The following is a 13,265-nucleotide window of genomic DNA, read 5'->3' as shown; positions in this document are numbered from 1 at the left end:
GAGGATACAAAGGCCTACAGGTTTACTAAATACATCATAAACTCTCTTATTTCTGTCCCTTTGCTCTTGGAGGGTAATAAAATTCTCCTTGGCTCAGCATCAGGTCGCCGTCTGAAAGACCGGAATGCGACGCCACCTGCATACCGAACACCAAGTCCAGGAAACTCTACATTTGCTGTCACTGTAAACCTTATTACTCTGCTCGTATTGATCTTTTCAATTGAGTTGTGTACAGTGATAGCCCCGAGCCAGACATGAGAAAACTCTCCATTTTCATTAGTTTGCTGTGATGAGCTGCTCACTGCAGTCCTTGATCACTCCCCCCTAAGCTCTTAAGAAGCTGCGAGATTCAGGGTTGTGGAGTTGAACAAAGAGATACAGCCGGCGCGGCCTCTCTCAAGTGGACCTCTCCGAGAAATAAAACACGCTTTGTGGACGGCGCTCACCTTCAGATAAAGCGGAACACTTGGTCCCTCGCGCGTATCAAATTGTGTGCTTTTAATTGACCTTTTCCTCCGACATTATTCAGAGTTTCGGCTTCCAGGAACGCGCAAGCGAGACTCGGGCTGAAGGTTTCGGTGTGTTTTTGCTCAGGAGTCGTGTTGAAATGACAGCGGCAAGGACGGATTAAAGATGAACCCTTTTTCCTGCTTGACAGCCCCAGGGGTTAGTCGCGTCTGTCACAGCCTCCCATGAGATTCCTCACATTTCTGTTTTCCCCCTCCGAGGTTTTCTATCCGTACTATGAGGCCTCGTCAGCTTGGCAGATGACAAAGAAGAAGCTCTCTGGTGTCTGAGAAATAATGACGGCTGCCCACATCCTCCTCCGTGCATGAGCTTGCGCGCCCATTGTCGAGATTTTTGGGCATTGTTAATAACTTTTTCGGAAAAAACCCTCTCTTGTCAGTGATCCTGCTCACAATCTTATCACTCGACTAATTTAGACAGTGCGTATCAGGAAATGGAGGTCATCGCTGAGGGTGCAGCCGTTAATTGCTTCTGTCTGACACAGTTTGGCAGACCGTCCGGAGCTACAGTAAATTTTCCAGCTTGTTCGTTTCCAATCGGACGTATCCGGCTTACTCAGCAGGGAACGAACCAGCTGACTCGGACAGGAACAAAAAATGGGGGAACTGACAGTGTTGGGTGTTCAAAACTAATTGTGAGGGGTAGAATGGGTTCATCCCCTGCTCCACCTGTCCAGATATCGAAGTCCTTGAGCAAGATACTAAACCTCCTGATCAGGGCAGCTTTGTATTTTACGAGTTGGGAATCAACTTCTTTACTTAAGATATGGTCCCAGAAACTACCTGGAAACTGTGTCTGTGTGTCTGATCATGAGTTTTGTGCTTGTTTGTAAAGACCCTGAACTGTTTGAATGCTAAAGACGTGAAAACTCGTGTAAAGAATAAACAAAGGTTGAAGAGAGAAACACCTGCTTTCTTCCTCCTTCTTCTGCGTTGGCCTGATTGTTTGGTTGTCAGGTTATAATGTTAAATCCAACCTTGGATCCGAAGACTCATGACACCCAATTAAAACAAGAAAAAGCCACAAGTTATTTGATTTGAGAAGCTGGAACTACCAAATGTTTGCCACTGTTTCAAAAAAAAAAAAAAGCGACATTGTCAATTAGCTGTTTGAGTCAGCAGCTGTGACCTTTAGTCCGTCAAGGAGTTATCCCACACCTCTGTAAGTGTGAAGAGCTCGGCCGTCATTAGCTCTGCTTCACACTGTGTCGTACCGTGACCCCCCTCGTACACACTGACCCTCCAGAAGACCTGGCTGAGGTGACATTTTGCTGCCATAACCTTTTTTTTTTTTTTTGTACAATGCACAAAAAGAAAAGACTTCCCTCGCCACTTTTCTACTTTCTTTTTTCTTGCTCTTTCGCTCTCCGTTCGTCCCTGTGCTCGGGGGGGGGGGGGGGTCTGCATGAAGGGGCCTGTGAGAGAGTGGAGCCCATTTAAAGGGCAGTTAGTGAGAAGCGAGGCTGTGTGAATGGCATCTCGGGTTGCTGGGCTGAAAGCAAAGTGCCATTAGTGTTGGGTTTCTGTGAAAGTCCACAGAGCAGCGGCTGCTTCAAGCACTCTTGATGGAAGATTTGTTGCCCTCGGGGTATTAAAAATGGAAGTGTCCAGGTCAGAGTAAAGGACAAACGTCCAGTACGAGCCACCTCTAGGAGTTCACAAAGGGAAGTGACTTACAGAACCGACTCTTGCATCGCTGTTCCATAAGATGTACCTTAAAAAAAACACTTGTGGCTGCCCTCCAGGGACGGCTGCGGTGATGGGTTTTTTTTCTCCTCGGTGAGTTGGAGGAAACTGGTAGGCTATTGTATTCTTGTACAAGGCAGTTTGCTCATTGATGCCCGTGGGTCGGGGAAAGGGTGTGATGGTAAATGCGAGCGGTCGAAGGCTGGCACAAGAAAAGAGCCCTTTCACAAAACAACGCCATGGTCCCGCGATGCCATTCTCTGCCTGCGCCCGTAACAAAGAGCCCTCTGAAGCCCACACTGGAGCAGCCTCGCTCACCCTGCTGACCCTGTTGCACTTTCTTCCATTCCCGTCCTTCTATAATTCAACTTTGGCTTAGTGGTGCTTCACAAATATCGTTTTTGCCTGGTGGATACTCGTGCTGCTATTCCAGCAGGGTAGTAGCTCACAGAGTGAGAGTGGGCACTGAAAATTTGGGTTTTTTTTTCTGTTTTACCGTGAGCAGTAACAGTCCTGTGTGGTGTCATTATCGTGACGCTGTACCAGCATGAAGACTTTACTCAGCTTGCTCATACCGTCCGTATCTTTGTCTTATTAGTGAGGAAGCTTCTAGTTAATGAATGTAACTCCACTTCCACCAGAGAAGGTTATTGGAGCCACAGTAGAGCACGTGTTAAAACAATTATCAGGGTGATTACGGTGCTGAACAATCCACGCCGTGGCACAGAAGGCGACAGAACCGGCATACCAACCAGCCCTGCCACCAAACACCTGCTGCTGATCTTGGCGGGTGAGACACATTCTTTAGACTGCGTCACCGCCTCCTTTTGTTTTGTGTAGTCATGAATCCAGTCCCATGACATCCTGTTTCTTTATTAAAATATAACAAAAGTGTTCCACTGCGTCATCAGTACAAACAGAATCAAAACCAGCGACAGTGAAAATACAGGGCTGCTGATGCATGTCGGTGCTGCAGCTGCTGCCACGCCGGCACCGCCAGCTAGACTTGTGCAGACCATTTATAATTGAAGGCTAATTAATATATTTAAAGTCTGTGGTGCTGCTCTTCGTCTGCATGTTTGATAGGGCGCATTCATGTATTTATGACTAACCGACTATGATGGGTATCATCTCCAAAACCATTGGCCATCAAACTTATTCGCATGAATCAAAAGTCTGCCTGAAAACAGCAGCTGTGAGAGGTTTCCATCATTGACGGTTCCACTGTTTGTTTGTTTTTTTAATTCAGAGACCTTGAGGAGAAGCCGTCCTCAGTCCTCCTCCCACTGCCGTCACAGCCCACGAAAAACTGAGAGCAGTGTGGGTTTTATTTATTTATTTATTTATTTATTGGCAAAACTTTAAATTTGCTTCAAACTGTTTCTGAAGCGTGTCAGGAGTTACTGTCGTGATGGATGTTTGATGAAAGATATATACTTTGGCAATACTACATTTATTGGCTGCAAATAAATCCACTTAAAAAAAAAAACATCTCAAATCTGAAGCTTCAGGTCTAAAATAAATACACGGCTCTCTTCTCTTTCGCTGGGTTTTGCATAGCAAAGCAGCGTTTTCTCTCCTCGAAAAGAAGGATGCTTTGATAAAGCTATCAGCTATCCCTGATTATGACGAGATATATATTGTGACATTTGGCATCACAGCAGGACTGCTTTTACTCATCTTATTATAGACCTACATCAGTATCAGATCAAGACCTTGATCATTCCTGGTATTTGCATGTCCCTTTCCGCAATTTAACGAAACTATGTGCACTTTCTGAGAAACACGTTTGTGGTTACGAGTTCCTCCTCGGTGAAAGCAGCTCTCCTCTTTTTGTTTCTTCTTCTTTGTGCTGCTTCTGGTGTTAATGTTCTCAAGTGGTTTTTGTCTCGGTTGCAAGCCTCATGAATAGCAGTCGATGTTCCGGAGCGAAGTGTGGAATCGAATGTGTTTCTTTATTCAAAAAAAAGAAGCAGCTATAAAACACATGGGTTTTTTTGGGGGGGTTTTTTTTTGCTGGTTTAATTTCCGAGGCGGGTGAGGCGCATCAAGCCCGGCTGTTCTTGCCAGCTCTTCGTCTCTTTGACTGACGGCGTTCTGTTTACCTCGTCACACTGAACTCCTGACAGGCACAGAATGTGTCAGCGCTATAAGAAGATTTCACGTTTGTTTTAACTTTCTTATAAACTTCCTCATCACCAGGCAAAGTACGACCACCAGAATCTGGGTGGTGCGTTGTTGTTGCCAGGATACACACCCTCAAAAGGAAGTTGAACTGAGGTCATAACATGACATCAACTGCTCTGTAAATCATGCCACGAAGAGGGAAACAGTTTGTGCGGTAAAAACAGCAATTTGGTGTTTTTGGAAAGATTTTATTTTTTTTGCTGCAGACTGTAGCTCTCTGTGTGCTGCCAGCTGTTGGCCTGCAGCAGAGGGAGGGGAATCACTATTATTCTTGCCTTACATAATGATAGCAGAGCTACACTATCATGCACAAAATACCGCATGCATCCGCCTCTCTCCCTCCCCCCCGTTGGGAATAGCTCTGGGTTATGACATTACATACTGTACGACAGGAGCTGTGCCTAATATGGGCAGCGCTGGGAGAGCATTGCAAAGCAGAAGACCGATGTGGACGCGGAACATGAGTATAAACAGCTGTTCGACGCTGTTTAATTCAACATCTGTCCTCTTCAGCGAGAGTGCTCTGCTCACAGGGACAGCTGAAACCCACAGAGCGGCAATTTCATAACAGACAGGACGCACTCTGATGCCAATCCCTTCGCTTCCTCCCTCATTCACCCTCTTCATGTCATGCCAACCCCAAATATCTCTCTGTATAATGCATCTGTGCAGAGAAAATGCACGCTGCGAGACATGAGACCGACTCTCTCTGCGGGGGGGGGGCGACTGATGCGAGGGTGTCAGGCTGCACAGGGGTCACGCGATTCATGAGCCGGTAAACGTAGACGAGGGTTCACTTATCCGCCCTCCATGTTGGAATGTCGTCTGCAGCCCTCTGCGAGCAAACAGCAGAGTAAACAGGTGGAATAATATCACACAAGCGGGGCTTTGTGAGGAGCTACATGCAAAATATGAAGCGCAACGAGCACATGAGCTCACACACTTGCTGTCCGTCCATCAGGCGCTCCCAGACAGGCGTGTTTGGCCCGAGGGAGGAACTCTTTACCTCTGCAGTTTTGTTCATCAGCTATCATTTGTCATCCAGATGCCAGACATTCACCGCCTCCAGCTCTTTGGAAATTGATCCATCTTTGAGTTCTGGACTGTTTGGACGGAGAAAATAATCATTCTTGCAGCCTTACAGCTCTGCACAAAGAGGCTTAACGCTGCCATTCTGCTCCGATCCCACTGTACAGAGGCGTGTATGTTCAGTCTTACATTGTTTGATATAGGGTTTGTTTGCAAAGCACTGATAGTCTTATGTATACAACAGAGAGTCCATTCCTTCAGCGTGTGTGGGTGTGTGTGTGTATGTGTGTGTGTGTGTGTTCAGACTTGGACGTTCGTCAGGAAACACGCCTTAGTCTGACTCATAGCTCCGACAAATGAAACCCAGTCTTCCGCAGCAGAAAGGGTTCTCTTGAACTCCATGTCACACCGCCGAGGGCTGAGTTCACACCTCGTATACAAAAGCAAATATTGACTCAGTCACATTTCTTATAGGTTGAATGATAAGGCGGCTCTTTAGCCCCCAAAATCGGATGACTTTGATTGACGCATGTCTTGGCAGTAAAGGTCAAGTTCTTTTCTTAACTCAAGCCTCTTTCCTCTTCTTCTATAAGAGGGAACATTTTGTGTTTCCACATTCGTGTTTTAGTTGCTGCCAGTGAGCAACAAAACAAAATCCTGAGGTTGAATTTCTTTTTCTTCAAAACTCCACTGTGCCCTCCAATGTGCAGTGCTTGAGTGAATTTACTAAATTACTTTCCGACACAGGCCGCAAAAGCTTTTCCGTCAATCTTTCAGCCCTGTCTAGTGTATAGATGAATTGTATGATCTACCAAATGTCAAATATCAGCAGTTAAAATTGTATATTGTGTCAGATTAACAGTTAAGAGCCCCAAAAAGAAGTTAAAAATTGTATGTAACGCAGATACAAAAGCCATTCTGTCCCTCTGTTGGGCTGCAACACCTGCTCTCCACTGTTAACGACTATTTTTAACTACAACACTGAAGCTTGATGAATAATTTCAGCGCCACGAGCAGTTATTAATAGCTGTCAGTCTGAAGGTGTACATGTTTGACACGGTGTTGTACGAGGGAAGGTCACATTCTCATTACCGCGTCTCTGACAGACACCCGGCCTGCGGCGCGAGGATCACAGTCGACTACTGATCCCTCCCGTCTGACCCCGTCTCACGGCAGCCATGTTTGCTGTTATTGTTTCTGTGAAATGAACCAGGACACACACATCAGATCAGAAACAAATCTGGCGGTGAATCTTCACCGGCACGCGTGTGTGTGAGATTGTTGCCTGAGGGGTTTATGCAAAATATCACATTTGCTGACGTGAGATTATTTGCATTCCTTGTCATGCTATTTTAGTTTTAGCTGTCAATACTCGAGTCAGTTTATATAGTGGCTGTGCCCTCCAGCTGCTGAACACTATGGGCTTAATTATTAGTGGCATTTAAGTCTGTCGCTCTTTATGCTGTTGACTGCTGCTGCTGACTAAGTCATTTAAACTCATGTCTTTCTTTTTTCTTTTTTTTTTTTGCCGTGTGTGTTTTCTGTCTCTGGCAGCTTTTCGACCGCGTGCGGGAGGACAACCCCGACTTCCACCAGAAGATCATCCCCATCAGCAGCGAGCTGGTGCAGCCGGGCCTCGCCATCAGCCCGGAGGACGTGGAGAAGCTCACCGGCTGCATCAACATCGTCTTCCACTGCGCCGCCACCATCCGCTTCGACGAGCCGCTCAAGTGAGGATCACGTCAACCAGAAACCCTCTCGCCTACACACTGAACACACTCTGCCACTGTTTGTCGTCTAAAAACAACTGAAAACAATGTTATCAGAAGCACACACATCTGGTTATTGTTCGGTAAATCGGTCCTTACAAGCAGCTCACTGAACAGGCTGCACTGTTTAAGTAATTTACAGCAAAGAGGAAGTACATCTGTTCATTACTAAAGGATGAGGATGTGGAGAAACCTACTGTTGGTTAAGAACACAAAGTCACCCACAGCACGGTGTCACAACACAACACAAACAATAGATGGTTCCTTCTTTAATCACAAGGAGCCTGCGTGATCAAACCAGCAGATATTGAACGTAGATTACAAACTGCAGTTATCATGTGATCGCTGCACCGGGCTGCCGTCCCTCACGGCATGTTATATGTACAATAATCCTGTCAGTGATAAAGTCATTATAGAATACGTCAGAGCTTTGCAAACATAGTCAGTCAGATTTGATTTTCTTTATCATATACCACCCAAAATTGCGGCAATCACACAGAAATGCAAAAACAGAAATGCACATGAATCTCATGTAGATGCATCTGATTGCTGCATCGACAGCCGTCGCCTGTGGCAGGTGATGTGTACAGTAATCAGTGTCCTGAGGTACGTTCAGGGGTTTTAATCTACCAGGTGGAAACAGTGTCGGAGGTGAATCAGATGTGCAGTTGTCACAATTGTATCACCATCCACCCAAAGTCATTTCAGATCAAATCACTGGTGGAAATTGATTTCTGTAGTGTGACATCACTCGTCTGCTGCAGCCTCAGGCCGCTGTACGGTGCATTTAACTATATGTACTAGTGACCCAGTTATTTGTTCTGGTGTGGGTGATGTGCTGCTGGTGCTCTGCTCCAGCTCATCAGTAGTCAGTCCGTCCTGTAGGCGCTGAGCTCACCTGGTGGAGAACAACATGCATGTTCTGTTTAATCCCACATGGAGGATTGATTTGTTAACAAGTTGAGGCGTCAGTGTTGAGTCTGACGTCTCTCTCCTGCATGTGCCGAGGGAGTTTACTCACGCTGGAGGTGTTTCGGAGGCGGGGACACCTGTTGGCTTTGAGTGACGGCTCGGTTTGGATGAAGCAGCTTCACATTGATCTCTTACTGCCTTCATGTCTCGCCCCGTCCCGCCGCGGCTCTCAGTCTGACCGGCTCTCCTCTCGCTGATGCTTCACCTTCCATCTTTCTCTCCAAATTGGCCTTCGCCTTATCTTTGTTTTCACCCCCATCTTCACACTCTCTCTCTCTCCGCCTCTCTCCTCCCCCCCCTCCGTCTCTGTCATGTCTCTGAGTCATTACTCTCGTGTCGCGGCCTTGTAAGCAGTGCGGAGGCATAAATCAGACGAGTCTGTTTCACAGTCGGTTCTTTTCACGCTGACACCGCAGCTGCTCTTTATCTTCTGCAGGTCTTTATCCACACTTAAAGGATCATTCCTGTTTATTTAGTTTTGGCTATAATTCATAAATGTTATAATAATGTTTTACTCACTTAGAGTCCATCAGGGTGAGAAAAGCAACCAGTCCAAGGTTATCCAAGAGAAGACAACGGTTAACAGTGAAATCAGGTCTGTCAGTGTTATCGATCAATCCGACCACAGCCATTAAAATGCCCATCACAACATCCGAGAGCAGCAACAGTTATTCCGTTAATCTCTTAATGGATCCAAAGAATATTAGTCACCAGCAAAAAATGTCAAACGTCTGCTGCTCCAGCTTCTTAAATTAAAACATCTGCTGCTTTTTCTTTGTTTTTAATTATAGAAAATGTCTCTGAGATTTGGACAAAATGAACTCTGGAAAATATTGATTTGTCATTTGCCGCACCTTTTTGTTTTTACATTTCATGATAATGATGATTAATCGATAATGGAAATAATCATCAGTTGCTACTCCGCATCCTCCTGAAGTCAATAATGATGTTATTAAGTTACATATTTGTACCAAACAACAGTCATTAAATCAAAGAGATCAACTTCACCATCACGCCAGACAAAGAAAGGCAGCAAATCCTCTCTGTTTGGAGCTGGAACAGGGAAATGCTTGGGACAATCTATCGATTATCCAAATACATGCATTAAATATCATTTAATCTTTGCAGCTATATGTTAAATTGCAAACGTTCATCAACCAAAGCAGTTGCTTCAAGTTTTATTGGCTCTTAGAAAAGCAATTTTACCTGGTAGACATTTGTTTTTCAGTATTTGCAAACTCGCTACTCAAATCTGTTCTCTGTGACTACAGACTGAAAACTACCAATTCAAATAAAGTCCCAGATCCCTGTAATTGATCCGAGGGGTACAGTATTACCAGAAGTGTCGGCACAGCTAGAAAAATAAAACCTGAGAGCTGCGTGAAGGTGTTTATAAAATGCTCCTTTGAGGAGGCACCCAGCAGTTTTCTTACATCCAAATGATAATAGAAAAACCAGACGGGTGTTGAGTCAGACGCAGGAAGACACGCAGCGGTGCGTCGGTCCGTCCCTGACCATCCTGTTGCCGTGGCGCCCTGCGTATGGTCCCAGAAGGTGGCGAGAAGACGGCGTGCCCGCACACTCAGCTCGTCCTCTAATGACCACCACCTCCCTCCATCATCGACGCAACTGTCACCACTTTGCTGCTGCTAACAAGCTGGCACCACCTGATTCTAGCCGGTGAACCCACCGGCTACACACACCAACACACACTGTCCATCACTCATACTCTCCCTGTCACACACACACACACACACATACACACATACCTCTCGAGCTGCACCGCCCACACAGAGCCAGAGAAGCTCTTGTATCTCGGAGTGTCTGTTTCAACTGATCCTCGGTTTTTCCTCTCTGTCGCCTCGGGGCTCAGCGGACTCTGCAGTGGTCACAGATCCACTGCTGAATGCACGATGGAGCGATGGAGAGAAACTCAGATTGTTCTGGTTTGAGGCCCGAAGGAGGTTAAAGCTGAAGATTAAAACCAGAACCGCGATGCACAACAGGACCAGAGTTGATGACTGTGGTTCCTCTTCACTGGGTTTTTTTGGGAAATATGTAATATTTCCACATTAAATATCTAAAAACAATCGAACGAACACTTCATATGTTTTGTTGCAGTGTGCACTCAAATTATCCAAAATGTCCAAACTCTGCCACTTTATTCAAGATAATGGCAAACGGACACTGCTTTTCCAGTCTACTGACCCCTCAAAGCACCTTACAACACCAGTCACATTCTGCCGACCTGCTCATCAGGAGCAATTTTGGGTTCAGTAGCTCAAGGATGCTTTAACGTGCAGCTGTAAGTGTGCGTGTAGTTTCTAGTTTCTAGGGTTTGTTTATGTTTTGTGATTCATGTGGTTTGGCCGCCGTAACACTGCACTTTCCCTCAAGCTTCATTAAAATATTTAGGCGGAGCCATTGAAAAGTTAGCCGAATTAGCTTCTGTTTGCGGTGGACTCGTGAACATACAGACGGAAATCACCGCTGAACTCTGATGCTGACGGAAACTTAAAAACTTGATATTCTCAGGGGGAGTTCTGCAGTTATAAGGAAATTTTATTTGATGATTTCTAAGTGGATTAATGGACGTTTATTCACGATGCATCCCACTTCCCTCCACCACTCTGTCCATCTACTTTGTGTGAATCGATAACAATCCTGATAATGGATTTATCATTAGGATCACACATACGAGCCTCCCCTGCCCTTCAGTGGTGGCTGATGTTTGTTTTACAGTGTTGTTTTGCAGTCCATGGTGCAATAACATGAAAAGTGCCTCTTCTCTTCATCTGTTTTTTACATTTAAATGTGACAAACGTATTTTGTGAACATAGTCAAACATCAGCCGGTTGCAGCTTCTCAGATGTGACGATTTTCTGCTTTTCTCTTTCTTTTAGTCATTTTAAATAACATATCGTTGGGTTTTCACATCAAATGTTACATCAAATGGGCTCCTGAGGAATTGTGACGGGTATTCTGACATTTCTTAGGCGAAGCAGTTATTGTTAAAAAGAACAAATAATACAGCGCAACTGTAAATGATTAGAATTATAGTAATTATTGGTTCCCCGCTCTGTTGTGACTCACTTTTGATTATTTTCTTTTTATGTTCCTCAGAAGCTTTTTGTTTCTCTCTCACACAAACAGCTTTTGATTTGTTTTTATTCCTGCCTCCTCCGCTTGTGCATCATCACATGGTCCGATGCAATCTTGTCATTTATTGATTGCAATCTACAAAGAGATTAGAGATGCTTGGTTTGATGCAGAAGGGAAAAACAGAGGAAAACTTCAGGAAGAGCAACAGATTTCTCTCTTGTCCTCCCTCCTGCTTGGTTTCATGTCTCCCCGTCCTGTCGTGTCGTTCTGCTCCGACTTCTAATCATGTTTTCTGCCAGTCTGCACATTCTCATTTGAATGGAACGCTCGGGAGTCGGCGAATACAAACGTTCTCGCATGCAAACGCTCAAACAGAGATATTAGAGGTCTGGCAAATACACCCTCGAAGCCTTTTTCCCCGCACACACACATTTAATACCCAGCACACACAAATGTTAAACACCTACGCACTCACACGAGGATGCGCAGTGTTTGACAGTTTATCTCTCTTCTCTCCGGCAGACACGCCCTGCAGCTGAACGTGATCGCCACGCAGCAGCTCCTCAGCCTGGCCAAGCAGATGCACCACCTCGAGGCCTTCATTCACATCTCCACCGCCTATGCAAACTGCAACCGCAAGCACATCGACGAGGTCATCTACCCGCCGCCCGTCGAGCCCAAGAAGCTCATCGAGTCTCTCGAGTGAGTGGATGGAAACGCTTGTTGTGCCCTGAGGACGCGGGACCGATTCAAGTCCTGTTCTGATCCAAATCACACAGCACAGTGATTTACTTTTAATATATTAACTATGATTGGGGACTATTTCCTGTGGCGGATTAATCTACGTTTGTTGCTTACATGAGTGTTTACAGCAGCAACACAGTGTGCGTAGGATTGAGTTAAAGTACACACAGACACACACACACACTGTGGTTTGTGTTCATGGTGATGAAGGAAAATGTCGGCCAGTGCAACAGCGTGGCTCACTGTTTATAATAGCTTTTTGGAAAATAATGGAGCTCTGTGGCACAGAGGAAGAAGATATCCGGTTTTCACCAGACTTATTACCAGAAATCCCTCCCCTCATATATAACTAGAAACAGTCACAGATCAGCAGTTGAGTAGTTTTAAATCATCATCATCAACAACAAATTTGATTTCAGTCTCTTAAATGTGAATATGTTCCCGTTTCTTTCCTCCTTCATGACAGTAAACTGGATATCTTTGGGTTGTGAACAAAACGAGACGTTTGAGGACGTCACCTTGGACTTTGGGAAACACTGATCAAAGTTTTTCCCCATTTTCTGACATTTTTACTGACCAGAACATCTAGTTGGTTAATCAGGAAAATAATCAACAAAGAAAATTATCATAAGCTGCAATCTCTAACTGTAAACAGATGTAGTGGAGTAATAAAAGTGTAGTATTTCCCTTTGTTATGTAGTGGGCAATAAATGTGAAGTAGTGGATTCTGGGATATAAACTTGTTCTCCCAACAAAACAAAACTAGAAAGGCACTCAGTAGAGCACATACCATATTTAAATCTACTACAGATGGATTTTTATTTGGATATGCTTCAAATTGTACTCACAGCCGTCTAAATATACCTGTTTTTTTCCCAACTAAAATGACCCAAAATGTCAACAAAAAACAAAACATCTCTCTGTGTTAAAGGAAGTGAGATAAAAATTCCTGGATCTGTGTCTTTATCTGGAGCCACACCAGAAGATGATGAGGTCTATTCTGGGCCGAGACCCATCCTCCATCCAAGTTTCGTGGAAATCTGTTAAGCAGTTTTTGGGTAATCCTGCTGACAAACCAAACATAACATGGGCGATATGGAGATTAAAAAAAAATAAAAAAAAAAATAAAAAGCAAAGAATTCTCGCTACAACTTCAGATAATTAACATTTCCAGGACGTGATGACACGTCTCCATCTGTACTGAGTTTGATATCCAGCTCCAGCCCACATCTTCTGATTTGTTCGCTGA

The 13,265-nt window shown here is 44.9% G+C and overlaps 1 protein-coding gene across 1 annotated transcript in view; it reads left to right on the top strand.

The window, feature by feature from the left end:
- si:dkey-97m3.1 (fatty acyl-CoA reductase 1) overlaps positions 1-13,265 on the top strand; it is a 55,567-nt gene that overhangs the window by 27,841 nt on the left and 14,461 nt on the right. The window contains exons 3-4 of the mRNA XM_037121521.1: positions 6,984-7,159; positions 11,795-11,974. Of these exons, the coding sequence (XP_036977416.1) occupies positions 6,984-7,159; positions 11,795-11,974 (356 nt within the window). The remainder of the gene's footprint in view (positions 1-6,983; positions 7,160-11,794; positions 11,975-13,265) is intronic.

Source organism: Acanthopagrus latus, chromosome 14 (assembly GCF_904848185.1).
Source record: "Acanthopagrus latus isolate v.2019 chromosome 14, fAcaLat1.1, whole genome shotgun sequence".
Classification (NCBI taxonomy): Eukaryota; Metazoa; Chordata; class Actinopteri; order Spariformes; family Sparidae; genus Acanthopagrus; species Acanthopagrus latus.
Note: the sequence above shows the minus strand (reverse complement) of the source record. Positions and strands in the feature narration are given on the sequence as shown.